This window comes from Oryx dammah, unplaced genomic scaffold, assembly GCF_014754425.2.
Source record: "Oryx dammah isolate SB20612 unplaced genomic scaffold, SCBI_Odam_1.1 HiC_scaffold_27, whole genome shotgun sequence".
Lineage (NCBI taxonomy): Eukaryota > Metazoa > Chordata > Mammalia > Artiodactyla > Bovidae > Oryx > Oryx dammah.
In genome coordinates this window covers 10,972,510-10,998,277 of record NW_024070211.1, presented here as the reverse complement: position 1 = coordinate 10,998,277, position 25,768 = coordinate 10,972,510, and the positions used below count along the sequence as shown (strand labels likewise).

Genomic DNA, 25,768 nt, shown 5'->3' with positions numbered 1-25,768 from the left:
ATGGGGTTGCAAAGAGCTAGTAAATAGAAGAACTATAATTCAAACCCAGGTCTGCCTGACTCCAAAACTTGGACTCTAGAGCATTGCACCACACCATCTTTGCAAGAAGAGTCAGTTTGTGAAAACCCAAGGGAATGTATGATCTGCATTTAGCCAGACACACATCCAGACAGGAGAAATAAATGTCAGTCCTCTAAAAACCCTCCAGGGGAGTAAAGAACCAGGGGAAAAAAGTAAAACAAGATGTCTAATCATTTAAACACTAGTTAATCCCTAAATGGAGGAGGCAATGGCAACCTACTCCAGTATTCTTGCCTGGAGAATCCCAGGGACGGAGGAGCCTGGTGGGCTGCAGTCTCAGTTCAGTTCAGTCACTCAGTCGTGTCCGACTCTGCGACCCCATGAATCGCAGCACGCCAGGCCTCCCTGTCCATCACCAACTCCCGGAGTTCACTCAGACTCACGTCCATTGAGTCAGTGATGCCATCCAGCCATCTCATCCTCTGTCGTCCCCTTCTCCTCCTGCCCACAATCCCTCCCAGCGTCAGAGTCTTTTCCAATGAGACAACTCTTCTCATGAGGTGGCCAAAGTACTGGAGCTTCAGCTTTAACATCATTCCTTCCAAAGAAATCCCAGGGCTGATCTCCTTCAGAATGGACTGGTTGGATCTCCTTGCAGTCCAAGGGACTCTCAAGAGTCTTCTCCAACACCACAGTTCAAAAGCATCAATTCTTCGGCGCTCAGCCTTCTTCACAGTCCAACTCTCACATCCATACATGAGCACAGGAAAAACCATAGCCTTGACTAGACGGACCTTAGTCGGCAAAGTAATGTCTCTGCTTTTGGATATACTATCTAGGTTGGTCATCACTTTTCTTCCAAGGAGCTGCAGTCTATGGGGTAGCAAAGAGTCTGACACGACTGAAGCGACTTAGCAGCAGCAGTAATCCCTAAAGGGAGAGCCCACCTCAAATATTTATACTGTCCTTTTTGTCACTTAATTCTACTTAAACTGGCCTCTAGAAGTATCTTTAATTAGTAGCTAAAGCTTAGAATTTTTGGTATCAAGATATACCTCTTTGAGTTTTTTTTTAATTAATTATTTAATTAATTAATTTGGCTCTGCCTGGTCACAGTTGTGGCTCTCAAGATCTTCAGTCTTCTTTGACGCATGAGGGGTCTAGTTCCCTAACCAGGGATCAAACACAGGCCTCTTGCATTGCGAGCTTGGAGTCTCAGCCAATGGACCACTAGGGAAGTCGCACCTCCTTTAATTCTTGTTTTACATTTATATGGGAAAGGAAAGAAACTATTTCATAAAAATCAGTATCAAGCAAATAAGAGAACCTCATTAATGGCGAGCTAGATGCCTCACAATCTGGAATCAAGATTGCCAGGAGAAATGTCAACAACCTCAGATATGCAGATGATAACTCTTTAATGGCAGAAAGTGAAGAGGGACTAAAGAGCTTCTTGATGAAGAGTGAGTGTTAGCTGCTCAGTCATGTCCGACTCTTTTGAGTTCCCATGGATTGTAGCCCACCAGGCTCCTCTGTCCATGGAATTCTCCAGGCAAGAATTCCGGAGTGGATTGCCATTCCCTTCTCCAGCAGATCTTCCTGACCCATGGATCAAACCTGTGTCTCCTGCATTTCAGGCAGATTCTTTGCTGTCTGAGCTGAAGAGGAAAAGAGGTGAGTGCAAAAGATGGCTTAAAACTCAACATTCAAAAAAAGAAGATCATGGCATTCAGTTCCATCACTTCATGGCAAATAGGGAAACAATGGAAACAGTGACAGATTTTATTTCCTTGGGCTCCAAAAGTCACTGTGAACAGTGACTTCAGCTACAAAATTAAAAGATGCTTGCTCCTTGGAAGAAAAGCTCTAACAAATCTAGACAGCGTATTAAAAAGCAAAGACATCACTTTGCCGACAAAGGTCCATCTATTCAAAGCTATGGTTTTTCCAGTAGTCATGTACAGATGTGAGAGATGGACCGTAAAGAAGGCTGAGCACCAACGAATTGATGCTTTCAAACTGTGGTGCCTGAGAAGAGTCTTGAGAGTCTCTTGGATCAATCAATCCTAAAGGAAATCAACCCTGAATATTCATTGGGAACTGATGCTGAAGCTGAAGCTCCAATACTTTGGCCACCTGGTGTGAAGGGCTGACTCATTGGAAAAGACCCTAATGCTGGGAAAGATTGAAGGCAGGAGGAGAAGAGGCCAACAGAGGATGAGATGGTTGGATGGCATCATCAATTCAGTGGGCATGAGTTTGAGCAAACTCCGGGAGATGGTGAAGAACAGGGAAGCCTGGTGTGCTGCAGTCCATGACATTGCAGAGTTGGACACGACTGAAAATAACAATAGTTAAGGAAGTGGGTACAAACTGTGCTATGCTTTGCAAACTGGGGGAAGAACATCCCTTGCAGTAGGCAGCCATCTGTCATGGGACATGAACATCCTGTCTCTGTGATTATTTGTGGCTGTGGGCAGGGAGGTATCCAGCCTCATTCCAGATGTTCAGATACTGCCAGAAGTGAAATCTATATAGCTAAGGAAGTGCCCCGAATTGCCTCTGTGACACATGGATCAGGAAGATCATTGTTGTGTTCAAACATATGACGTTTACACTGTTGTGTTCAAACATATGGATGCTTGCATTTCCATCTGCTTATTTACCCTTTGTCCTAACATTAAAAAGGCGTGAAATAAAACTAATGCTTATTTTATGCCACTTTGAATATGCTATGTTATTGTCTCCTTAACAGTTCATTTAATACTGCAAAGTGAGTTCAGAGAGGTAGAACACACAACAGCCTCTATCACAGCAACTGTAACAAGTTACTTACTACAACTATTGTGTTAGTAGAAAAGTAAAATGAGAGCTTCCATTTATTGAGTGCACACTATGTGCCAGGCACTGTACAGAGCACTTCTCATAATTATCTTTTTTTAAGCATAAAGTGTTTTTATTTGATTTTAAACATTAATTGAAATATAGCTGATTTACAATGCTGTGTGAGTTTCTGCTGTACAACAAAGTGAATCATATATATATGTATTAATATCTACATTTTTTTTTAGATTCTTTCCCCATATATATAGGTCATTACAGAGTATTGAATAGAGTTCCCTGTGCTATACAGTAGGTCCTTATTTGTTATCTGTTTTATATATAGTAGTATGTATATGTCATTCCCAATTTCCCAGCTTATCCCTCCCCATCCCTTACCCTCTGGTATCTGTAAGTATTTTTATATCTGTAACTGTTTCTGTTTTGTATTTAAGTTCATTTGTACCCTCTTTAAGAATTTCATGTATAAGTGGTATTATATGATATTTGTCTTTCTCTGACTTACTTCACTCAGTATGAGAATTTCTAAGGCCATCCATGTTGCTGCAAATGGCATTATTTTGTTCTTTTTATGGCTAAGTAATATTCCATTGTGTACTTTATCTATTGCCTTCTCTATCCATTCATCTGTCAATGGACATTTAGGTTGCTTCCATGTCTTGGCTATTGTAAACAGTGCTGCTATGAACACTGGGGTGCAAGTATCTTTTCCAGTTATGGTTTTCTCTGGATATATGTCCAGGAGTGGGATTGTTGGATCATTGTGTGTGTGTGTGTTAGTCGCGCAGTCAGGTCCAACTCCTTGCAACTCCCTGGACTGTAATCCACCAGGCTCCTCTATCCATGGAATACTCCAGGCAAGAATACTGGAGTGGGTAGTCATTTCCTTCTTCAGGAGATCTTCCCCACCCAGGGACAGAGCCTGGTTCTCCTGCATTGCAGGCAGATTCTTTACTGTCTGAGCCACCAGGGAAGCCCTTGCTGGATCATATCATAGCTCTGTTTTTAGTTTTTTAAGGAACCTCCATACTGTTCTCTATAGTGGCTGCACTAATTTACATTCCCAGAGTTCTCTTTTCTCCACACCCTCTCCAGCATTTATTGTTTGTAGATTTTTTTATAATGGCCATTTACAGCAGTGTGAGGTGATACCTCATTGTCGTTTTGATTTGCATTTCTCTAAAAATTAGTGAAGCTATGACAAACCTAGACAGTGTATTAAAAAGCAGAGGCATCACTTTGCCGACAAAGGTCCATCTAGTCAAAGCTATGGTTTTTCCAGTAGTCATATATGGATGTGAGAGTTGGACCATAAAGAAAGCTGAGTGCCGAAGAATTGATGCTTTTGAACAGTGGTGTTGGAGAAGACTCTTGAGAGTCCCTTGGACTGCAAGGAGATCAAACCTGTCAATCCTAAAGGAAATCAACCCTGAATATTCATTGGCAGGACTGATGCTGAAGTTGAAACTCCAATACTTTGACCACCTGATACAAAGAGCCAACTCATTGGAAAAGACCCTGATGCTGGGAGAGATTGAAGGCAGGAGGAGAGGGGCGTGACAGAGGATGAGATGGTTGGATGGTATCACCAACTCAATGGACATGAGTTTGAGCCAGCTCTGGGAGATGATGAAGGACAGGGAGGCCTGGTGTGCTACAAACCACTGGGTTCGCAAAGAGTCAGAAATGATTGAGCAACTGAACAACAGTGATTAGTGATGTTGAGCATCTTTTCATGTGTCTCTGGGCCATCTGTATGTCTTCTTTCGAAAAATATATATTTAGATCAACTGCCCATTTTTTGATTGGGTTGTTTGTTCTTTTTAATTTTGTGTTGCATGAGATGTTTGTATATTTTGGAGATTAATCAATCCCTAATTGGTTGCTTTGTTTGCAAGTGTTTTCTCCCATTCTGAGAGTTCTCTTTTTGTTTTGCTTATGGTTTCCTTTGTTATGCAAAAGCTTTTAAGTTTAATTAGGCCCCATTTATTTATTTTTGTTCTTATTTTCATTACTCTATGAGGTGGATCAAAAAAGACTGTGTTGCCATTTATGTCAAAGAATGTTCTGCCTATGTTTTCCTCTAAGAGTTTTATAATATCTGGCCTTACATTTAGGTCTTTAATCTCATATATTATTTCATGTAATCTTCAGAACAACCCTATGGTCTAAGGACTATCACCTATTTTACAGAAAAAGAAACAGACATTGAGGAGGTTAAGCAACTTCCTGAGGTCACACAGAGAACAAGTAGCCTCTGAGGCAGACAGGTCCTCAAGGCTATCTGAGAGACTAATACCATATTTAGACATCAGGCTTCTCTTCCCCATGCAAGCTTTTCTCTTTTTCCTCATCAATATAGACACCTGATTCCCCTCCCCAGTTGTGGTTGCTGTTCAATCACTAAGTCCTGTCTGACTCTTTGAGACCCCATGGACTGCAGCAAGCCAGGCTTCCCTGTCTCACTCTCTCCTGGAGTTTGCTCAAACTCATGTCCATTGAATTGATGATGCCATCCAATCATCTCATCCTCTGTTGCCCTCTTCTCCTGCCTCCAATCTTTCCCAGCATTAGGGTCTTTTCCAGTGAGTCAGCTCTTCGCATCAGGTGGCCACAGTATCGGAGCTTCAGCTTCAGCATCAGTCCTTCCAGTGAACATTCAGGGTTGATTTTCTTTAAGACTGACAGGTTTGATCTCCTTGCTGTCCAAGCAGTAAGAGAAGTACCTTATAGCAACTGAGTCTTGAGAGGATATGTTTGCAGTCAGGCAGCCTAGGCTAAAATCCATTTCTACCTCTCACAGCTGTGACCTTGGCTGTATTTCTCCGTGAGCCCCAGTTTCCTTATCAGTAAAACAAGGATAATAATGTCTATCTCAGAAGATTGTTGAAGTGTTTAAGATGTGACAGTTTTTTATTTTTTACTTTTTAAAAAATATTTTAAAAATTTATTTCTGTATTTATTTTTAAATGTTTTGGGCTGTTCTGAGACTTCATTGCTGCCCACAAGCTTTCTCTAGTGGTTCGAAGGGGCTACTCTCTAGTCGCCATGTTCGGGCTTCCCGCTGTGGTGATTTCTCTTGTCACAGAGTGAAGGCTCAGTAGTTGTGGCCCTCGGGCTTAGTTGCTCCACGGCATGTGGAATCTTCCCAGATCAGAGATGGAGCTCATGTTCCCTGCATTGCAAGGCAGAGTCCTAACCGCTGGACCACCAGGGAAGCCCCTTTCAAAAATATTTATTTATTTGGCTGCATTGGGTCTTAGTTGTCTTATGTGGGATCTTTCATTGCTGTGCACGGATTCTCTAATTGCTGGCTTATTTGCTTTGTGGTATGTGGGATCTCAGTTCCCTAGCCAGCGACAGAACCTGAGTTCCTTGCATTGCAAGGCAGATTCTTAACCACTGGACAACCAAGGAAGTCCCTTGTAGGTTTTTAGTACAGAGATCAGAGTATAGTAATTGCTTAATAAACAGTAACTCTGATTATTACCTGTCAGCCACCAACCTTATCAGGTACATCTAATAAGGACTGAATTTCAGGAGTGGACCCAACTTAAGGTCAGACTGGGGCCCAAAACAATATTATGCCTGATTCTTTAAAAACAAAGGATGCCTTATGTGTACAAATGAAAATTGTTAACTTCAAGTTGTCATCACCTTGGGGACAGTGCACTTATTCCAGGGACACTTCCACTCTCCAAAACATTTTGGGGATACCCTATTCAGAAATGGCTTCATGTTCTATGTCACATTCTTTTGAATATCGTCATCAATAGCAAATCTTTACCCTCTGTAAAGATAAATTCAATGTTTGAAATAATCAGAAGTTGGTGAATAAGTAAGGTACAGGGGAAGATGAAGTAAGACTAATTTTCTAATATGGCTTTTACATGGATTTTGTCCTTTTATTTTTGGTCATGTGACTTGATGAATCTTAGTTTTTCCGCCAGAGACTGAACCCGAACCCTCAGCAGTGGAAGTGCAGAGCCCTAACCACTGGACAACTAGGAAATTCCCAAGGATTTTATCCGTTTAAAATACACTAGTTTTTCTTATCCTTCAATTAAAAAATAAATTAATTTAAAAAAATAAAAAAAATAGTTTTTCAAAGATAAAAGCAAGTGAAGTCCAATTAAACTAAAACAAGAAAGAAAATTACCCATAGCTTACAACACATGCATGTTAAGCTGATTCAATCGTGTCTAACTCTTTGTGACCCCATGGACTGTAGTCCGCCAGGCTCCTCTGTTCATGGGATTCTCCAGGCAAGAATACTGGAGTGGGTTGCCATGCTCTCCTCCAGGGAATCTTCCTGAGCATGGATTGAACCCACATCTCTTAAGTTTCCTGCATTAGCAAGCAGATTCTTCACCATGAGTGCCACCTACAACTGCTATCATTTCGGTGCATTTTTTTTTAATCTTTCCTTAATACACAATTTAAAAAATAGAAGTAAAAGTGTATATACAATTTGTAAAATGCTAACCTGATTTAAATTATGTCATAAACATATTTTTATGTTGCTGTAGTCTGTAATGTTTTTAACGGCTGCATAATACTTCATCAAATAGATATGGCAGAATTTACTTAACCACTTCTCTTCTGTTGAACATATAGGTTGTTGTTTCAAATGTTTTATTATGAAATATATGTAATTTCCCCCCAATTTTTTCTTATTTCTTCAGCTTAGATTACTGGAAGAGGGATGTTGGATCAAAGGGTATGAGAATTTAATATTCTTTTGTTTTTTTTAATTTATTTTTAATTGAAGGATAATTGCTTTACAATACTGTGTTGGTTTTTGCCATGTATCAACATGAATCAGCATAGGTATGCATTTGAACCCTTCCTCTTGGCCCTCCCTCCCATCTCCCACCCCATGCCACCACTCTAAGTTGTCACGGAGCACCTATTTGAGCTCCCTGAGTCATACAGCAAATTCCCACTGGCTATCTATTTTACATACGGTGGTGTATATGTTTCCCAGTGGCTCTTGATATTTACTTCCAAATTGTTTTCCAATAGGTTTTCACTGGGGCTTCCTCAATGGCTCAGCTGTAAAGAATCTGCCTGCAATGCAAGAGACATGGGTTTGATCCATGTGTCAGGAAGATCCCCTGGAGGAGGGCATGGCAACCCACTCCAGTGTTCTTTCCTGAAGAATCCCATGGACAGAGGAGCCTGGTGGGCTACATACAGTCCATAGGGTCATAAAGAGTTGGATGCTACTGAGCATGCATGCACACAGGTTTTCACTCATTTATAATGCCACTGAAAATATTAGAATATCCATTTCACTGCACCTAAAACAAGAACTTGGTATCACAATTTTAGTAAATTAGGAACTAGAAAAATATTTCCTTGGGGACTAATTTTAAAGTCAGCTGCGGGGCTTCCCTGGAGATCCAGTAGTTAAGACTCTCCACTGTCAGTGCAGGGAGCATGTAACTAAGATCTCCCCATATGCTGCATGGTGTGGCCAAATAAATAAATAAAATAAAATTGGTTTGACTTCTCTCTCTCCCTCCCCAAATCAAAAAATATATATATTTGAAAAAAATTTACAAAAACATGTAAATAAGTGTGTAGTTTCTCAAAATTAGTACTTTGAAGGGAATCACTTGTTTAGATGTTTGTCTTCTGATATTTTTGTTTTTTAAAAAAATTAATCTCATCACTTCACATTCACACCTCCAAAGAAAAACACAGGAGCAATTATAGTCAACCTGACAAAAAAAAACCGGTGTGATGACTCATATCCTGTTTGGTGCTGGTGCTATACTGCTGGGCCCCACACTGCTGGGAGCCTGCCATTGCCTAAAGGCTTCTGGGGGTGGGATCGTCTCTGCTTTGAAAGAGGAGGGATCGCCTTTTAAAGCGAGTGGAGAAGACTGGCTTCTTGACCCTCTTATAACAATTAGACAGGTGGAAAATTCCAGATACCCGTTGCTGCTGCTGCTGCTGCTGCGTCGCTTCAGTCATGGCTGACTCTGTGCGACCCCATAGACGGCAGCCCACCAGGCTCCCCTTTCCCTGGGATTCTCCAGGCAAGAACACTGGAGTGGGTTGCCATTTCCTTCTCCAATGCATGAAAGTGAAAAGTGCAAGTGACGTCGCTCAGTCGTGTCCGACTCTTAGCGACCCCATGGACTGAAGCCCACCAGGCTCCTTCGTTCATGGGATTTTCCAGGCAAGAGTCCTGGAGTGCGGTGCCATTGCGTTCTCCGCAGATACCCGTTACTCTCCTACTAAAGCAATGGTCTTTTTGTTTTGTTTTTAATTATGATAACTTCTCAGTTACATAAGAAACCTACATTCATTGCAAATGTATAAATAAGACAGGCAAAAACAATAAAAAGTACAGCGTATTTCCCAGTTCCGAGCGGAAACCATCCAGATTTTGATGCATGTACCCTCACGCCATCTGCTCTAAGGCACGTTCCATCAAAACCATCATGCCACGTGTGCCCCATCCCTCAGTCGTGCCCAGCTCTCTGCCACCCCAGGGACTGTAGCCCGCCAGGCTCCTCGTCCATGGAATTCTCCAGGCAAGAATATCGGAGCGGTTTGCCATTTCCTTCTCCAGGGGATCCTCCCGACCCAGAGATCAAGCCTGTGGCTCTTGCTTCGCTTGCATTGGCAGGCAGGTGCTTTATCTCTGAGCCACTTGGAAAGCTCAAGGAGAACGAGGCAGAGAAGCAATTTGCCTAAGGTCACAAAGTTTATAAGTTAACTAACTGGAATATTTTTTCCATGTTGTTAAGTTCATTTCCACACAACTTTTTGAATGGCTGCACGGTATCTCACTCTGTGGATGAAGTAGCATTTAATTGTTCCACTTCCTTTTATGAGACATCTAGATTATCTCCATTTTTCAGTGTTATACACATCACTAAGATACTTACTATGTGACCTTTGTGCACATCCTTGATTATTTCCTTTTAGGCTAAATGCCCTCAAGAAGAGTTGTGTTGATTTTTATTTCCCTCAAAGAGCTGTTCCTTTCTCTATGTTTTTCATGATCTTAAATGTTGTAAATTTTACCACTTTCGCCTATAGCAATATTTTAAAATTCATTTTACCAGTTCTGAGAAATGAATTCCAGTGCTAAAGGGTGAGTCATTTCTCCAAAGTAAAAGAGCCAGCTCCTCATATCTACTCCCTTTCCATGCTCTCTTGCTTTTTACAGGTGCTGAACTTCATGGCTTATCCACTTGTTCATTGGTGAGGAATGAGGAGTGTTAACCTGGGACAAACCAATGTATGCAGGCAAGATTCTTTTGGTCTATGAGTCAGCATTCACTCATTCAGTAAATATTTGAATAGTTACTTCATGAGTAGTACTAAGCAGAGGTTATGGGGTTCACAGAAAAAAATATTTAGAACATGCTAAACAAAACATTTAGCACATTATACACAATAATTGCTTGAGAAATCAATATTTATGCCAGGCACTGTGCTAATTGCCCAAGGAGTGTATTATCTCCTTTAATTCCTACACCAGCCTGCAGAATTGGGTTCTTTTTTTAATATTTATTTTTGTTTATTTATTTGGCTGCACTGGGTCTTAATTGTGGCATGTGGGATCTAGTTTCCTGACTGGGATTGAACCTGTGCCCCTTGTATTGGAAGTCATTCTTAACCACTGGACAGCCAGGAAATTCCCGGGGGTCTTTTATTATTCCCATTTTGCAGATAAGAAAACTGAGGCCTAGAGAGGTTTACCCAGATTGAGCAACATGTATGTGGTGTTCAGATTTGAACTGAAGACTCCAGAGTCTGTGCTCTTAACTATTACGCTGTACTACAAAACACAATCTCTCCCCTTAAGACTCATGTAATCTTAACAATGCTAAAACTGAAAACAGCTAACTTACATGCCAAGCACTCTGCTAGGCCTTTATGCTTATCGATCATTTAATTGATATGACAGCTCTATGAAATAGATACTATTGTAATTATACTTGTTTTATAGATGAGAAGATAGACATTCTGAGAGTTTAAAGAACTTGCATGAGATGCAAATAACCACTAAATGGTAGTACTAGAAGCCAAGATAGACCAAAGCATTACTAGGGCTTGCCTAGTGGCTCAGTGGTAAAGAATCAGCCTGCTGATATAGGAGACACGGGTTCGATTCCTGGCCCAGGAGGATCCCGTATGCTGTGGAGCAGCTAAACCTGTGCACCACGACTATTGAGCCTGTGCTCTAGAGCCCAGGAACCACAGCAAGAGAAGCCACCACAACCACAACACTCTGCACCACAATGAAGAGTAACTAAAGCCCTGCTAACTAGAAAGCCCATGCAGCAACAAAGTGCCCCCCCCCCAAAAAAAAAACAACCCAAAGAATTACTGTATAGGGAATGTGATGAAATGCAAAACAAGTGATGCTACTGAGCTGTCATCAAATGTCAGAAGTCACAGGAAGGAAACTTCATGACCTTCTTGTGTTCCAGGAATGATCACAGAATGACAGAAAGGGAAAATCCTGGCTGCTTGTGGGGCCTGGTGTTGAAAGCCTTCACACAGGTTATTTCATTATATCCTCTACGTGATGAAGATGTCAAATTTCCTCACTTTGACAGATGGGGAAACGGATTCTCTAGAAAGTGATGCAATATGTCCAAGGTCACACAGCTGGTAAATGGCAGGGCTAGAATTGGAACCTATTTTGTCTCTCAGGCCTGAGCCCTTAACCACTATGTTACCTGCTTTCTATTATTTGATCTTGCTTTTTGGTTGTGTGGGAGTCACATAGCCAGAGATGAATGGAAAAGTCAAAGGTAAATGGATATTAAGGAAGATAATGTATAACCAAGAGTATTCAAGTACATTCAAGCAAAAGGAAGCAGATCTGCTTGGTCAGTGCTAAAGATTCATTTGTTTTGGGAAGGAGCCCCATGTTTGCGTACCTTTGATGACTACATGAACTGTACAAATGTCTGTTTCTACCATTGTAATGGGAGCTATTAAAAACAGGGACTGTATTTTAGACACTGTAAGCCAGTGTCTAGCATTATTGCTTATTCACTAAGTCCTGTTCGACTTTTTTGTGACCCCATGGACTGTAGCCCACCAGGCTCCTCTGTCCATGGGACATTCCAGGCAAGAGGATCTTCCCAGCCCAGGGATCAAACCTACGCCTCCTGTGTCTCCTGCACTGGCAGGCAGATTTTGCCACCTGAATGGCAGGTAAACTTCTCTTGCCACAAGGCAAAGCCTAAGGGGTTTATCAAGAAAAACACTAAACTCTATTCAAGGACATAAGAAGACCTGGATCAATGTCATGATCCAGATAACCTCAGCTGTGTAAAGATTTCATTCATTTAACAAATATTCAGAGTGACTATCACAGGCCAGATATTGTTCTGGGTACTAGGGGTACAGCAGAGAACAAAAGAGAGCACCTATCTTCACAAATCTTGTATTTTTAGTAGAGAAGCAGTGATTAGATAATCTAAAGTTGGATAGTAATAAATGCTATGAAAATGATTAAATAAAAGAAAGAAGGGGTAATGGGTAGAGAGTGTGCTACTTAATTTAGGATGGTTGGGGGTGCTTATCAACATTTTAACAGAGACCTGAAAGAGATGAAGGCAGTCTGCCACATTGAATTCTGGTGAGAGAGCACTCCATGCAAATGTCAGTTCTCCTGCAGGAGAGAAAAAAAAAATCTATGAAAGCTAAGTCTATTTTCAGAGGGAAATAAAAGTAGGGAGACCTGCTCTACTGGTAGAACTGGCTCTACCTCGAACCCACAGTAATAAAAATATTGTGTTGACACTGAAACAGAGAAAATGATCAATGGAATGGAATGGAGAGCCTAGAAATGGGAACTTAACATGTGATAAAAGTGACATCATGAAACACTGGAATGATTGTTTTTCCCTTGGTAATAGAAAAATGAATTTACTGTGTAGAGAAAAAAGCTGAATTTTTCCCTAAATGTGAAAATTAAAACTATAAACCTATTATTAGACAGTACAGGAAAATCTCTTTATTTGTACCTGTTAGCCAGGTATAAATAAAGACTTCCAAAATAAGACTCCAAATTCTAAGGTCAAAATTTAAGACACCTACTAAATTAATGACATAATAAATTTGCATGAAGGTTGCAGACTGGAGAAGGTATCTGCAGTGTTTAAACAAGGAGGGACTTCCCTGGTGGTCCAGTGGTTAAGACACCACCCTCTCGATGCATGGGGCCCAGGTTCAGTCCCTGGTCAGAGAACTAGATCCTGCATGTGGCAGGAAAGATTGAAAATCCAGTGTGAGGCAGCTAAGACCCAGAGAAGCCAAATAAATAAATAAATGTTAATAAACAAGGAATAATGTCTAGAATATACAATCGCTACAAATCAACAAGAAATCAAATAGAAAAACAAGCAAAGGATATATAAATATCTTAGTATTTTTTCACATATTAAGCATACAGAAAAATGAAAGTGTCAACTTTAGTTATAATCAGAGAATGCAAATCAAAACAGCTGAGAACTCCCACTTTACCGCTACCAGACTAGCAAAAATCAATAGCACTTGTGTTTTTTTTGTTGTTGTTTAATCTGTGGACAAAGACAGGTGAGAAACGAAATCCTCTTCTGCAGCCCAGAACTCTTTGTTTACTATGAGTTTTGAGACAGATAAGAAGGATCATGATACCTGAAAGAGATTCAAGTGGTGGAAGTATTGATAAACACAAAGGTTGCTTCCAGGACTATAGATTCGATCATTTAAAAGCTTAAGATATGCAGGAAATTACCAACTACATTGACTTAGTACTCTAAATTTAACGTTGACATGAAACAAAGATGGCTTCCTTTTTTTAGGCTTTTATTTTGAGGGAATGAACTTTAAAAATGAATTACCATATCCCAGTGATCTGTACTATTTTTCTTTTTTTTTAAGAACTTTAGTTAGTTATGTATTTTTTGCTGTGCCGGGTCTTTCTCTGGTTGTGGAGCACAGGGCTTACTCTCTAGTTTTGGTGCCCGAGCTTCTCCCTGCAGTGGCTTCTCTGCTGCAGGGTACAAGCTCTAGGCTCCAGGGCTTCAGTAGTTGGGGTCTCCGGGCTCTAGGGCACAGGCTTAAAAGTTGAGGCACATGGGCTTAGTTGCTCTGCGGGATGTGGGATCTTTCTAGATTGGGGATTGAACTCGTGTATCCTGCATTGGCAGGCAGATTCTTTACCACTGAGCCATCAGGGAAGCCCCACCTGTACTGTTTGGAGGTGTGACAGCTTAAGAGTAATCTGATTTGAACTTAATGCATGTTTGCTGCTGCTGCTGCTGCTAAGTCGCTTCAGTCGTGTCCGACTCTGTGCGACCCCATAGACGGCAGCCCACCAGGCTCCCCTGTCCCTGGGATTCTCCAGGCAAGAACACTGGAGGGGGTTGCCATTTCCTTCTCCAATGCATGAAAGTGAAAAGTGCAAGTGAAGTCGCTCAGTCCTGTCCGACTCTTAGCGACCCCATGGACTGCAGCCTACCAGGCTCCTCCATCCATGGGATTTTCCAGGCAAGAATACTGGAGTGGGGTGCCACTGCCTTCTCCAAATGCATATTTAGAGGATGTCTAAAATTCAGAACCAGGCAGATCCATCTCCTCTGATCCTAAACATAGTCCATAGCTAATTGCTTGAGGAAATTGAATCTCCAAGACCACAGCTGGGGAATTTTGAAATGTGTCCCTATTCCACTGAATATCAAAGAAGCCCAACTAAAAAACTGTGGACTGAGCAAAAATTCTTTTTGAAAGGGTTATCTTGAACAGTATGACTCAAATGGAGGAATTAAGGTAATTGGCAGTGAAAAGGCATCAGAATGTGAAATTACTTAAAAATTTATTGATAAATAATTTTGCTGGTTACATATTTTAAAAATCTTTACACTTAAATAAAATACTGGCAAAAATTAGAAAAATGGTAACACTGAAGATTGGTGAGGATGTGGTTATTAAGATTTCTTGTGTACTGTGATAGTAATGTAAATAGCACAGCATTCTGAAAAGCAACCTGATAATTTTTGGCAAAATTGAGCATACCCAATTACACAGTGTAGGGTAATTACTCATATCAATATACAAACTTGCTTATTTTTGCAATTTTAATAGTGACAGAGTGTTGACGGCTAGGTTTCTATCATCAGAAGAGTGAATGAGTACAAATGTGGTAGACGCACAGTACTTACGTGCCTGGATTCTGAAGCTAGACTGTTCAAGTTCAAATGCAGGCTCCAACCTTACAGTGGAAGTAAAATTTTGAGTTATCTGTGCCTCATTCTTGTCTACAAAATGGGAGTAAAAATATCATAGGGTTGTTGGGAGAAGTATATGATTTGAAACATTTAAAGCATCTGAAACAGAGTGAAGCACTATTGTTGTTCAGTCGCTAAGTCATGTCCAACTCTGCAATCCCACGGACTGCAGCACGTCAGGCTTCCCTGTCCTTCACTATCTCCCAGGGTTTGCTCAGATTCATGTCCATTGCGTCAGTGAAGCTATCTAACCATCTCATCTTCTGCTCCCCTTCTCCTTTTGCCGTCACTCTTTCCCAGCATCAGGGTCTTTTCCAATGAGTCAGCTCTTCGCATCAGGTGGCCAAAATATAGGAAACTTCAGCTTCATCATCAATCCTTCCAGTGAATATCCAGGGTTGATTTCCTTTAGGATTGACTAGTTTGATCTCCTTGCAGTCCAAGGGACTCTCAAGAGTCTTCTCCAGCACCAGAATTCGAAGGCATCGATTCTTCAGTGCTCAACTTTCTTTATGGTCCAACTCACATCCATACATGACTACTAGAAAAACCATAGCTTTGACTATATGGACCTTTGTTGGCAAAGTTAAGCATTATTTAAGTACTAATATTACTGGTAATATGAAAGCCTATGCAAGTTCAAAGTTGTAAGTTAGGTTTACATATAGCAACAAGAGAATATCACAAAAGCAATAATAACTTTAAAAAGAAGAGGAACATTTATTGCACATCACTTATGTGAATATGCTTACATAACTACACAGTTTATAAGACAAGCATCAGAGACATACATTGAACACATATGAATGGGTGCCTATAATAAAGAGTCGAGTTTAGGAATAAAGTGGATGACTACAAAATAAGAAAGGGGCCTGCTTGAATTATCTTGCTAATATGTTATGAAAGGAGGAACAAGATTTACTCATACAACTGAAGCAACAGTTAGAATTGGACATGGAATATGGACTGGTTTCAAATTGGGAAAAGGGTACGTCAAGGCTATATATTGTCACTCTGCTATTTAACTTAAATGCAGAGTACATCATGTGGAATGCCAGGCCGGATGAAGCACAAGCTGGAATCAAGATTGCCGGGAAAAATATCAATTACCTCAGATATGCAGATGACACCACTCTTATGGCAGCAAGTGAAGAGGAACTGAAGAGCCTCTTGATGAAAGTGAAAGAGGAGAGTGAAAAAATTGGCTTAAAACTCAACATTCAGAAAACTGAGACCATGGCATCGGGTCCTATCACGTCATGGCAAATAGATGGAGAAACAATGGACATAGTGAGAAACTTTATTTTCCTGGGCTCCAAAATCACTGCAGATGGTGACTGAAGTCATGAAATTACAAGATGTTGGCTCCTTGGAAGAAAAGCTATGACAAACCTAGAAAGCATATTAAAAAGCAGAGATATTACTTTGCCAACAAAGGTCCATCTAGTCAAGGCTATGGTTTTTCCGGTAGTCATGTATGGATGTGAGAGCTGGACCATAAAGAAAACTGAGGGCCAAAGAATTGATGCTTTTAAATTGTGGTTTTAGAGAAGACTCTTGAGAGTCCCTTGGACTGCAAGATCAAACCACTCAATCCTAAAGGAAACAGTCCTGAATACTCATTGGAAGGACTGATGCTGAAGCTGAAGCTCCCAATACTTTGGCCACCTGATGGGAAGAACTGACTCATTGGAAAAGACCCTGATGCTGGGAGAGATTGAAGGCAGGAGAAGGGGACAACAGAGGATGAGATGGTTGGATGGCATCACTGGCTTGATGAACATGAGTTTGAGAAAGCTCCAGGAGTTGGTGAAGGACAGGGAAGCCTGGCATGCTGCAGTCCCTGGGGTCGCAGAGTCAGACACAACTGAGCAACTGAACTGATAGAACTGAAGCCAGTAAAAGCTATGTTGAAAATATGCAAGGTTAAGTCAAGAAAAGGATCCCAGAACCTGAGAAATAACCACCTAACCAACTTGGAAGCTATCCTATCCTTGATTTTACCCTTAAATCAGGTAATATCATCCTTACCATTTAAGTCAACTTTGGATAGGTTTTCTTAAGAGTATTCATATAATCTTTCAAGTGGCAAACTGAGGTCCAACGAGAATTATGATTTGTCAAATGTTGGTCAACTGGGGTGTTATCTAAGTGGAAGTTTCCAGAAGAAAATGAAAAATTTGGGTGACCTACAATTTTTAGCAAGCCAAACTGTCTCCAGTGTATTAAAAACTCTACAGGGATTAAAATAACTCACATTTATCTCACTCAGAACTGTTTTAAAAAATTCATTAAGTCAAGTGATAAATGGGAAATTATATAAAAGCTCTTTACAAATAAAGATGAACAATGAAGGAAAGGAAATTCATGTAAGGAAAAAAATGTCCAATAAACACAAAAATTTAAATCTCATTGATCGTGTTGTTTTTTTTTTTAATTAAAACCAGTCACCATTTAACATCAAATGGGAAAAATGTGTTATCATGGTCACACCCAGTTTTGGCAACTGTGTTGGAAACCTCATTTACAACTGGTAGGAGTGAAAATTGAAACATTTCTGGAAGGCATTTGGCAATATATGGCAGAAGACTTAAAACAGTGCATACTCTCTGACCCAGCAGTTCCCTAGGATGATATGCGAAGTCGCTCAGTCGTGTCCGACTCTTTGCAACCCCATGGACTGTAGCCTAACAGGCTCCTCAGTCCGTGGAATTTTCCAGGCAAGAGTACTGGAGTGGGTTGCCATATCGTTCTCCAGGCGATCTTCCCAACCCAGGGATCGAACCCAGGTCTCCTGCACTGCAGGCAGACGCTTTACCATCTGAGCCACCTAGAATTTATCCTAAAGAATGATCACACATGACAAAAAATATCTAATTAAAAGTACTAGTAGCAACTCCTGCAGCTCAATTCCAGAAAAATAAACGACCCAATAAAAAAATGGGCCAAAGAACTAAATAGACATTTCTCCAAAGAAGACATACGGATGGCTAACAAACACATGAAAAGATGCTCAACATCACTCATTATAAGAGAAATGCAAATCAAAACCACAATGAGGTACCACTTCACACCAGTCAGAATGTCTGCGATCCAAAAATCTGCAAGCAATAAATGCTGGAGAGGGTGTGGAGAGAAGGGAACCCTCCTACACTGTTGGTGGGAGTGCAAACTAGTACAGCCACTATGGAGAACAGTGTGGAGATTCCTTAAAAAATTGCAAATAGAAATGCCTTATGACCCAGCAATCCCACTGTTGGGCATACACACAGAGGAAACCAGAATTGAAAGAAACACATGTACCCCAATGTTCATCGCAGCACTGTTTATAATAGCTAGGACATGGAAACAACCTAGATGTCCATCAGTAGATGAATGGATAAGAAAGCTGTGGTACATATACACAATGGAGTATTACTCAGCCATTAAAAAGAATACATTTGAATCAGTTCTGATGAGATGGATGAAACTGGAGCCGATTATACAGAGTGAAGTGAGCCAGAAAGAAAAACACCAATACAGTATACTAACACATATATATGGAATTTAGGAAGATGGCAATGATGACCCTGTATGCAGGACAGCAAAAGAGACACAGATGTGTATAGCGGACTTTTGGACTCAGAGGGAGAGGGAGAGGGTGTGATGATTTGGGAGAATGGCATTGAAACATGTATAATAACATGTAAGAATCGAAATACCAGTCTATGTCTGATGCAGGATATGACACGCTTGGGGCTGACGCGCGGGGATGACCCAGAGAGATGTTGTGGGGAGGGGGGTGGGAGGGGGGTTCATGTTTGGGAACGCATGTACACCTGTGGTGGATTCATGTCAATCTATGCCAAAACCAATACAGAATTGTAAAGTAAAAATTAAAAATAAATAAATAAATTAAAAAAAAAAATAAAAAAAAAAAAAAAATAAAATAAAATAAAAGTACTAGCAACACCGGATAGTTTATAAAGCAAAACATGGGATCTAACTAAAAATCCCAAAGTAGAGAAAACAATTAAGTTTTGGAAAATCATAATGATAGGATACAAATAATAATTATAATTATCAATATTTAAATACAAGCTCTGCTCATTTGTAGCTGAATTGCTCAGGGAAAGCTAATTACTCTCTCTGCACCTCAGTTTCCCTGCAAAATACGGGTCGTTGTGAGGGTTAAATTAATAAACATACCTAAAGCACTTAGGATAACACTGACACATAATAAGAACTCAATAAAAACTTTTTTTTTAAGCAGAGGAACACTGTAGCCTAATATCCTGGAAAAATGTTACTGATTAAAAAAAATGATTATAAACCAGTATATACACAATAGTTTTCTAAAATATATCTCATATATATACATTTCTAAAAATAAAGCCTAGAAGGATATAAAACAGAATAGAAACTATACATCTCGGGACTTCCCTGGTGGTCCAGTGGTTAAGAAACTGCTTCTACTACAGGGGGCATGGGTTCGAGCCCTGGTTTGGGAACTAAGTTCCTGTATGCCATGTATGAGGCACACCAAAAAAAACCCCACAAAACCCAGCACATCTCTTTAAATAACAGGATTATACATTATCTTCCTTATTTTCGTATTTAATTTTTTTCAACAACAAACACGTGCTACTCGTACAAAAGGTAAAAGCGATCTATCATCTACCAAATTTAAACAAAACACTGTCAGATATTTGCTCCAGTTGGTAATGAGTCCATCCCAAATTAGTAGGGTAGTGCGGTAAACAATCAGAATGGTAGACATTTCTCCTTACAGCTTTTATTACTGCACGATACAAACTTGGTCTCTATTTTACAAACCTTATACATAAAAAGTTTTCTTCCCGAAAGCTACTTTATTCCAGTTTCCCTTCTTCCTGCAGAAGGATGATCTAGATTCTCCATGTTATTCTTAGCGTTTAAGTTAGAAAGCCTGTCACAAAAGTGAACTGGCCCTATGAGGAAACTAGTGCAAAAACAACTGAGTTTTCACTGGCTTCCATCCTGAGGGAAGAACGCGTGGCTGGCAGTGATGAAATGGGGCAATTATAACATCTTTTCTTGTAACAGCTGAGGACAAGCCCCAGTGGACAGATTGTCTTAGTCACATGAGCCTTTTGGGGTCTATTTTCTCGAGGTGAACCAGAGGTTTCAGCTGCTCTGCAAAGTTCCTCATGTCATCAGAGACCATGTCCTGCCCAGCTGGTGCAACAACGCTTAGTTCCACGAGATAGGACAGTGACAAGGCCTCAGTGTTGTCTGTGTTCCCTGGCACCAGGATGCGGAAGATCTTGTACACCACGATCTTCATGATGCCTTTCCGGAACAAGTGTCCCCTGGCAACAAACTCGTGGTCCATGCGAAAGCCCATTTCCATGAGGAAGTCAGTGAGGTTCTCAGATGTTGCAATGTCTACGCAGTTACGCACCAGGGCATGGCGGTTCTTGTCTCCCATCTCTGGCTGTCCCAGGTAGCGAAGATGCCAGGGTGCCCCTGCCCTATCCAGAGAGCGTCGGGCCCTTAGAACAAATGGACTGGCCTGCTGGCCCTTAAGGAGGAATACCATCTCGTGGTCAACAAAAGTCTCGGGTTCCATGTTGTCACATAAACCACGAAGGCGGTGGATAAGGCTTTCCAAGCTGTGATCTAAAACACTGCCTGAAGAAGGAAAAAAGCACTATTGAGTTCCATCTTTCATTTTGGGTAATGGAATTAGCAAGAGACTGAAAAAAACTTAAATGAAAAACCAAAATAATTTAGTGCAGTGTTTTGTAAACCATAGGCCCAATATATGAGATTGTAGGAGGTTACACTGCCAAGATATTATATAACAAGTTAATCTCTTTTCAATTTTTTGTACTGTCTTATTTGGTACTAGAAGTTAGGCCTTGTTTAGTAATGCTAACCTCTAGCAGACTTTGGGGTTTAACAGGCAACAGTATCTACCTAGAATAATTATTTTATTCTATTCTATTATAAAATAATATATATTATTTTATATAAGACAAAAAATAATAAAACAGCATGTGTATGTGTTAGTTGCTCAGTCTTGTCCGACTCTGCAACCCCACGGACTGTAGCCTGCCAGGCTCCTCTGTCCGTGGGATTTTCCAGGCACGAATACTAGAGTGGGTGGCCATTTTCTTCTCCAACAGAATAGTGTATTTCCCTGCAACCTCTTTTCATTTTCCTGCTTTATTTTTCTTTAGCTTATCACCTCAACTCTTTAGTCATCTTTTAACATATCAGTGTATTGACTTTTTAATCATTTTTCTTTCTCTACTGCTGATACTCCAATGTGAGGAACATATTCCTTTACTGACTAAATCTGTTAAAGTAAATAAAAATATACTACTATAACTACAGTAAATATTGACAGTGGTATTCAAATGACTAAATTTTTGGAAAAGCGACAGTTATCATAGGACAGAAGATCACAAGAGTAGGGAGTAGGTCCTACATTCAGAACAGTGTCAGACATGTGTTTTTTCATTCTTCAAACATTTACGGAGCTTTGTTAAGTGCTGGTTCATATACTTACACTTACTGAACGGCACCATGCTAAGAAGTAGGGGGCCTGGCCTGCCCAGAGATTATAGTTTAGTGGGGGAAATAAAAAAAATAAGTAAGCCAATAAACAAGAGATAAATGGGGTATGGAATAGAGAGCAATCAGTATGGGTGGAGAAGAGGAGACCTCTTTGAGGGCTTGGAATAGTCAGAGAAGATCTCTAAGGGAATGACAACTGAGTTGAGGCCTGAGGGATAAATATGAGATGGCTATGTGAAGGGCTGGACGCCGGGGGATCAGAGGTAAGAAAGAGCTTGGGGAATCCAAAGAAATGAAAGGATCTCAGTGTGGTTGAAGTATGGTAAGCAAGATGGAAGATGATCATGAAATGAGCATTCGGATGGGCCAAAGCAGGCAGGCCTTATGTGTCGCCCATGCTAAAGGCTGTATTTTATTGTAAGGCCACTGGGCAGTTATTAGCTCCACACTTTATTCTCCATGCAACAAGGATATGACTGGATTTACATTTTAAAAAGATCATTCCAGGAAAATTGGTATGGATGCTTCAACCAGACAGGGTCACATGAAAAAAAGTGAGAATGAGGGGAGGCGGGTCCAAGTTAAAAAAGGCTTAAGAGACATGGTTTTCATATGTAATGCATGAAATGATATTATGCCCTGGATCAAAACACAAGATGGAGGAAACTTCTGAATATGAATTATATATTAGATGATATTAAAAATATACTATGACTTTTTCAGGTAATAATGATAGTATTGGGGTTATTAAGGAAAATGCGCTTGCTTTTTTAGAGATGAATACTGAAAGTGTTTGGGGGTAAAATGTTACGAGATCTGAATCTGTCTTCAAAAACGGCAAAAGGAAAAAGATAAAGCAAATATGGCAAAAGGTCAGAAACAGATATCTAGATGACTAGATCTAGAAATCTAGGCTGACTGTTCACAGGAATTCCCTGGTCATCCAGTGGTTAGGACTTGGTGCTCCCAATGCAGGGGACCCAGGTTTCATCCCTGGTTCAGGAGCTAAGATCCTGCATGCCATGCTGCTGCTGCTGCTAAGTCGCTTCAGTCATGTCCGACTCTGTGCGACCCCATAGACTCTATTTTCTTTTCTCTGAGATTGATTCCTGAACGCATGGCTTAAGCAACTGATGACTGACAGCGGCACTTACTAAGATGGGAAAGACTGAAGTAGAGGCAGCTTGAGAAGTGAAATTAACAATTTTATTTTGTCTATTGTAAGTTACTAAATGGATGATCTGAATTAAAGTCTAAATTCTTCCACTAAAGATTAAATGACCTCCGGAAAATCATAACCCTCCCTGGGTCTTGAGTTTTCTCATCTGGGAAAGTTACTTCACTTCTATTTCCTGATCTAGAAGATGGAACTAATAACGAACGGTATCATAACATTACCATATGATCTATTAATCTCACTTCTGGGCATTCACTCCTAAAGAATTCAAAGCAGGATCTTGAAGAGGTATGTGCACACTCATGTTCACTGAGCGTTATCTATGATAACCATTTGGGTAGAAACAATCCAAATGTCTGACAGAGAAATGAATAAAGAAAATGTGGTATGTACATACAGTGGAACATTATTCAGATTTTTAAAAGGAGATTCTCTCACATGCTAAAGGGTTAATGTTGAGGATATTATACTAAGTGAAATAAGCCAGTCATAGAAAGACAAATACTGAATGCTTCCACTCCTATGAGGTTATCTAACGTTGTCAAAATTAGAAACATCAAGTAGAAAGGTTGATGCCAAGGCCTAGGGCAAGGGGAAAGGAGGAATTAGTGTTTAACAGGAATAGAATTTCAATTCTGCAAGATGAAAAGTTCTAGAGATTAGCTATACAACAATGTGAAATACTTAACATTACTGAACTGTATGCTTAAAAATGTTTAATATGGTAAACTTAATGTTACGTATTTGTGACCATAATTAAAAGTAAACTGGGGAATAAAAGGGTGCCAGAAATTATGCAGGTAGCTTTTATATAACAGCCTCTCATCTCCATGGAAAGTGGAACAGAAAACAGGAGAACAGGTAATTCACGCCCCCTAGTTCACTCACCCTGCAGCAGGTACTCCATCATGTTAATGGTGCCCCCAGTGACAGGCATCATGGTGACTGGAGGTGCCTCCATGTTTATCTGTTTAAGTTGAAAACGATAGAACTAGATTTGGAATCCCCAGTCAGGTAACGCACAGGATACACCTGGAGAAGAGTTATACTTGTTAATACATGGGAGAGGCAGAAAGAGACCAGATCTGCTTGGGTCATTGGCCTGGAGATGAAAATTCATTCATCCACCCATTCAAAACTTCTTTAGTAACTGCTATAGGCCAGTTTCAGGTGATCCAGAAATACACAAAGGAGGCCTTATCATGGAGTTACAGCATAATCTTTCAGTCTCAAGGTCTGAAACCCTTCAATGGTTTTCTGTGCACCCTGGGACTCAATGTCTTTCTTCTAAAATGAGGCCATGATATTAACCCCCAAGTCTTTGTGGCTCAGATGACATAATGGACCTGCAACTAAAGACTGAAAAGTGACGTAAGGGCTCTTGCATGCCCTTCAATTTATAGACGAGGATGTTGAGGCTTGGGGACGAGCCTAAGGACACACGACAGGTCAGTGGCAGAACCTAGACCAGACTAAAATCTAGGCGTTCCACCTCTCTGAAAACCTTTTAAAGAGACTGAAGCGAAAGCACGAAGTTCTTTCCATTGATGCTTTGTGTTAGTCGTTCAGTCGTGTCCGACTCTTTGTGACCCCATCGACTTAGGCCTGGCTTCTCTGTCCATGGGGCTTCTCTGTCCACGGGGCTTTCCAGGCAAGGATACTGGAGTGGGTTGCCATTTCCTTCTCCAGGGGAATCTTCCCAATACAGGGATCAAACCTGGGTCTCCTGCATTGCAGACGGATGCTTTACTGTCTGAGTTTACTAGGGAAGCCCCAATGATGCTTTAGGGCCTCCTAAACCCAGCATCAAAACGTGCCCACTTACACCAAAAACACACCTCCGAACGCGTTCCAGCCTCTTCCAGCAAAACGGGACCGTATTCACCCGAGCACCTCCGAGCTTTCGAGCAACAATCACCACCCCCAGCCCTAAACTTGAAAACCCTTAGGTAGTGCAACACTTCTCTCGCCTCTTCCCACGTCTGACAAAAATCTTTCGTCGCGCAAACCTCGACACCGCCACTCTGCGACGTAAGGGTGCCGAGAGGACAAAAAAGTCTCTTCCGCTGTACGGCAAGCAGGAGCGCATGCGCAAACTGCGATGCTGCACGGAAGATGGCGGCCTCCTTAGGAGGGGTCCTGTGGGAGATTCAGGCGGCATTGCCGTCGTAGGCCGTCTTCCAGGAAAATATTTTTTTCAACTGTGAAGACCTGGATGTGTTTTTGTCCAGGAAATCTCTTGGACCTGAAAGGACAAAGAGACCCTGGGGAAGAGAGCTTCAGAAAAAGTGGAGAGATTGTCGTAAAACAGAAACTTATTTTGGGTGGGTATCTGATGATAGAACTTCCCCGGTTGCTGAGCGGTAAAGAACCTGCCTACAGGAGACACAGAAGCCTCTGGTTGGATACCTGGGTCGGGAAGATCCCCTGGAGGAGGGCATGGCAACCCACTCCAGTATTCTTGCCTAGAGAATCCCATGGACAGAGTGGCTGGCTACAGTCCAATGACTGGCTACAGTCGATAGGGTCAAATAGTCCCGCAGGGCTGAAGCGACCGAGTACTCACACAGCAAACTGTTCAGAACCGTGAGGGAGCTCAGCAATACATTTAATATTTGTTCACTCTTCTGTGTTTGTTTTACTTCAATACAAAAATATTGGGAGATAAATTCGATGAGTACTGCTTATGTGACAAGGACATAAAGTCCAGGAAAAGAGTGAGCTGGAATAACGTGACTGAAGCCCTCTCTTGGAGCGAAAAATTTAAAGGGCACCAAAACACTCAGTAATAAATTTTTAAAAATTTAATGCAGGGTGTGCGAGCCAAGTAAGCGACGCAGACGCATCCCCGAACGGCCGGAGGTTCACTCAGAACAGCTCCCACTCCTAAGGAAGAGCTGCGCTTGGAGAGTTTTGGTCCTCATCTGGCCCC

The 25,768-nt window shown here is 41.0% G+C and overlaps 1 protein-coding gene, 1 long non-coding RNA gene and 1 pseudogene across 3 annotated transcripts; 1 reads left to right on the top strand and 2 right to left on the bottom strand.

The window, feature by feature from the left end:
- Positions 1 to 13,404: 13,404 nt before the first annotated feature.
- On the top strand, positions 13,405 to 13,520 carry LOC120855224 (annotated as a pseudogene).
- Positions 13,521 to 17,540: 4,020 nt separating this feature from the next.
- Positions 17,541 to 18,002, bottom strand: LOC120855165. The gene is made up of 2 exons (XR_005719152.1): positions 17,947 to 18,002; positions 17,541 to 17,741 (listed from the first exon to the last, which is right to left on the bottom strand). It is a non-coding gene; the product is annotated as an uncharacterized LOC120855165 (long non-coding RNA).
- A 1,243-nt stretch (positions 18,003 to 19,245) lies between these two features.
- On the bottom strand, positions 19,246 to 24,903 carry MED18 (mediator complex subunit 18). 2 transcript variants are annotated; one of them, XM_040229843.1, is made up of 3 exons: positions 24,675 to 24,903; positions 23,725 to 23,803; positions 19,246 to 20,768 (listed from the first exon to the last, which is right to left on the bottom strand). In XM_040229843.1, exons 2-3 carry the CDS (start codon positions 23,795 to 23,797, stop codon positions 20,215 to 20,217), a joined length of 627 nt encoding a protein of 208 aa, XP_040085777.1. In that variant the 5' UTR covers positions 23,798 to 23,803; positions 24,675 to 24,903; the 3' UTR covers positions 19,246 to 20,214. The 2 variants fall into 2 exon arrangements, with proteins under 2 accessions (XP_040085777.1, XP_040085776.1); XM_040229842.1 differs by having other exon boundaries at positions 23,725 to 23,868; positions 24,675 to 24,901.
- Positions 24,904 to 25,768: the final 865 nt, after the last annotated feature.

Bases quoted from the DNA above. Each gene is read 5' to 3' on its own strand.
- MED18 (XM_040229843.1), bottom strand. From the start codon at position 23,797: ATGGAGGCACCTCCAGTCACCATGATGCCTGTCACTGGGGGCACCATT. The intron at 20,769-23,724 runs GTGAGTGAACTA...TTCCTTCTTCAG, and splicing joins GATGGAGTACCTGCTGCAGG to GCAGTGTTTTAGATCACAGC.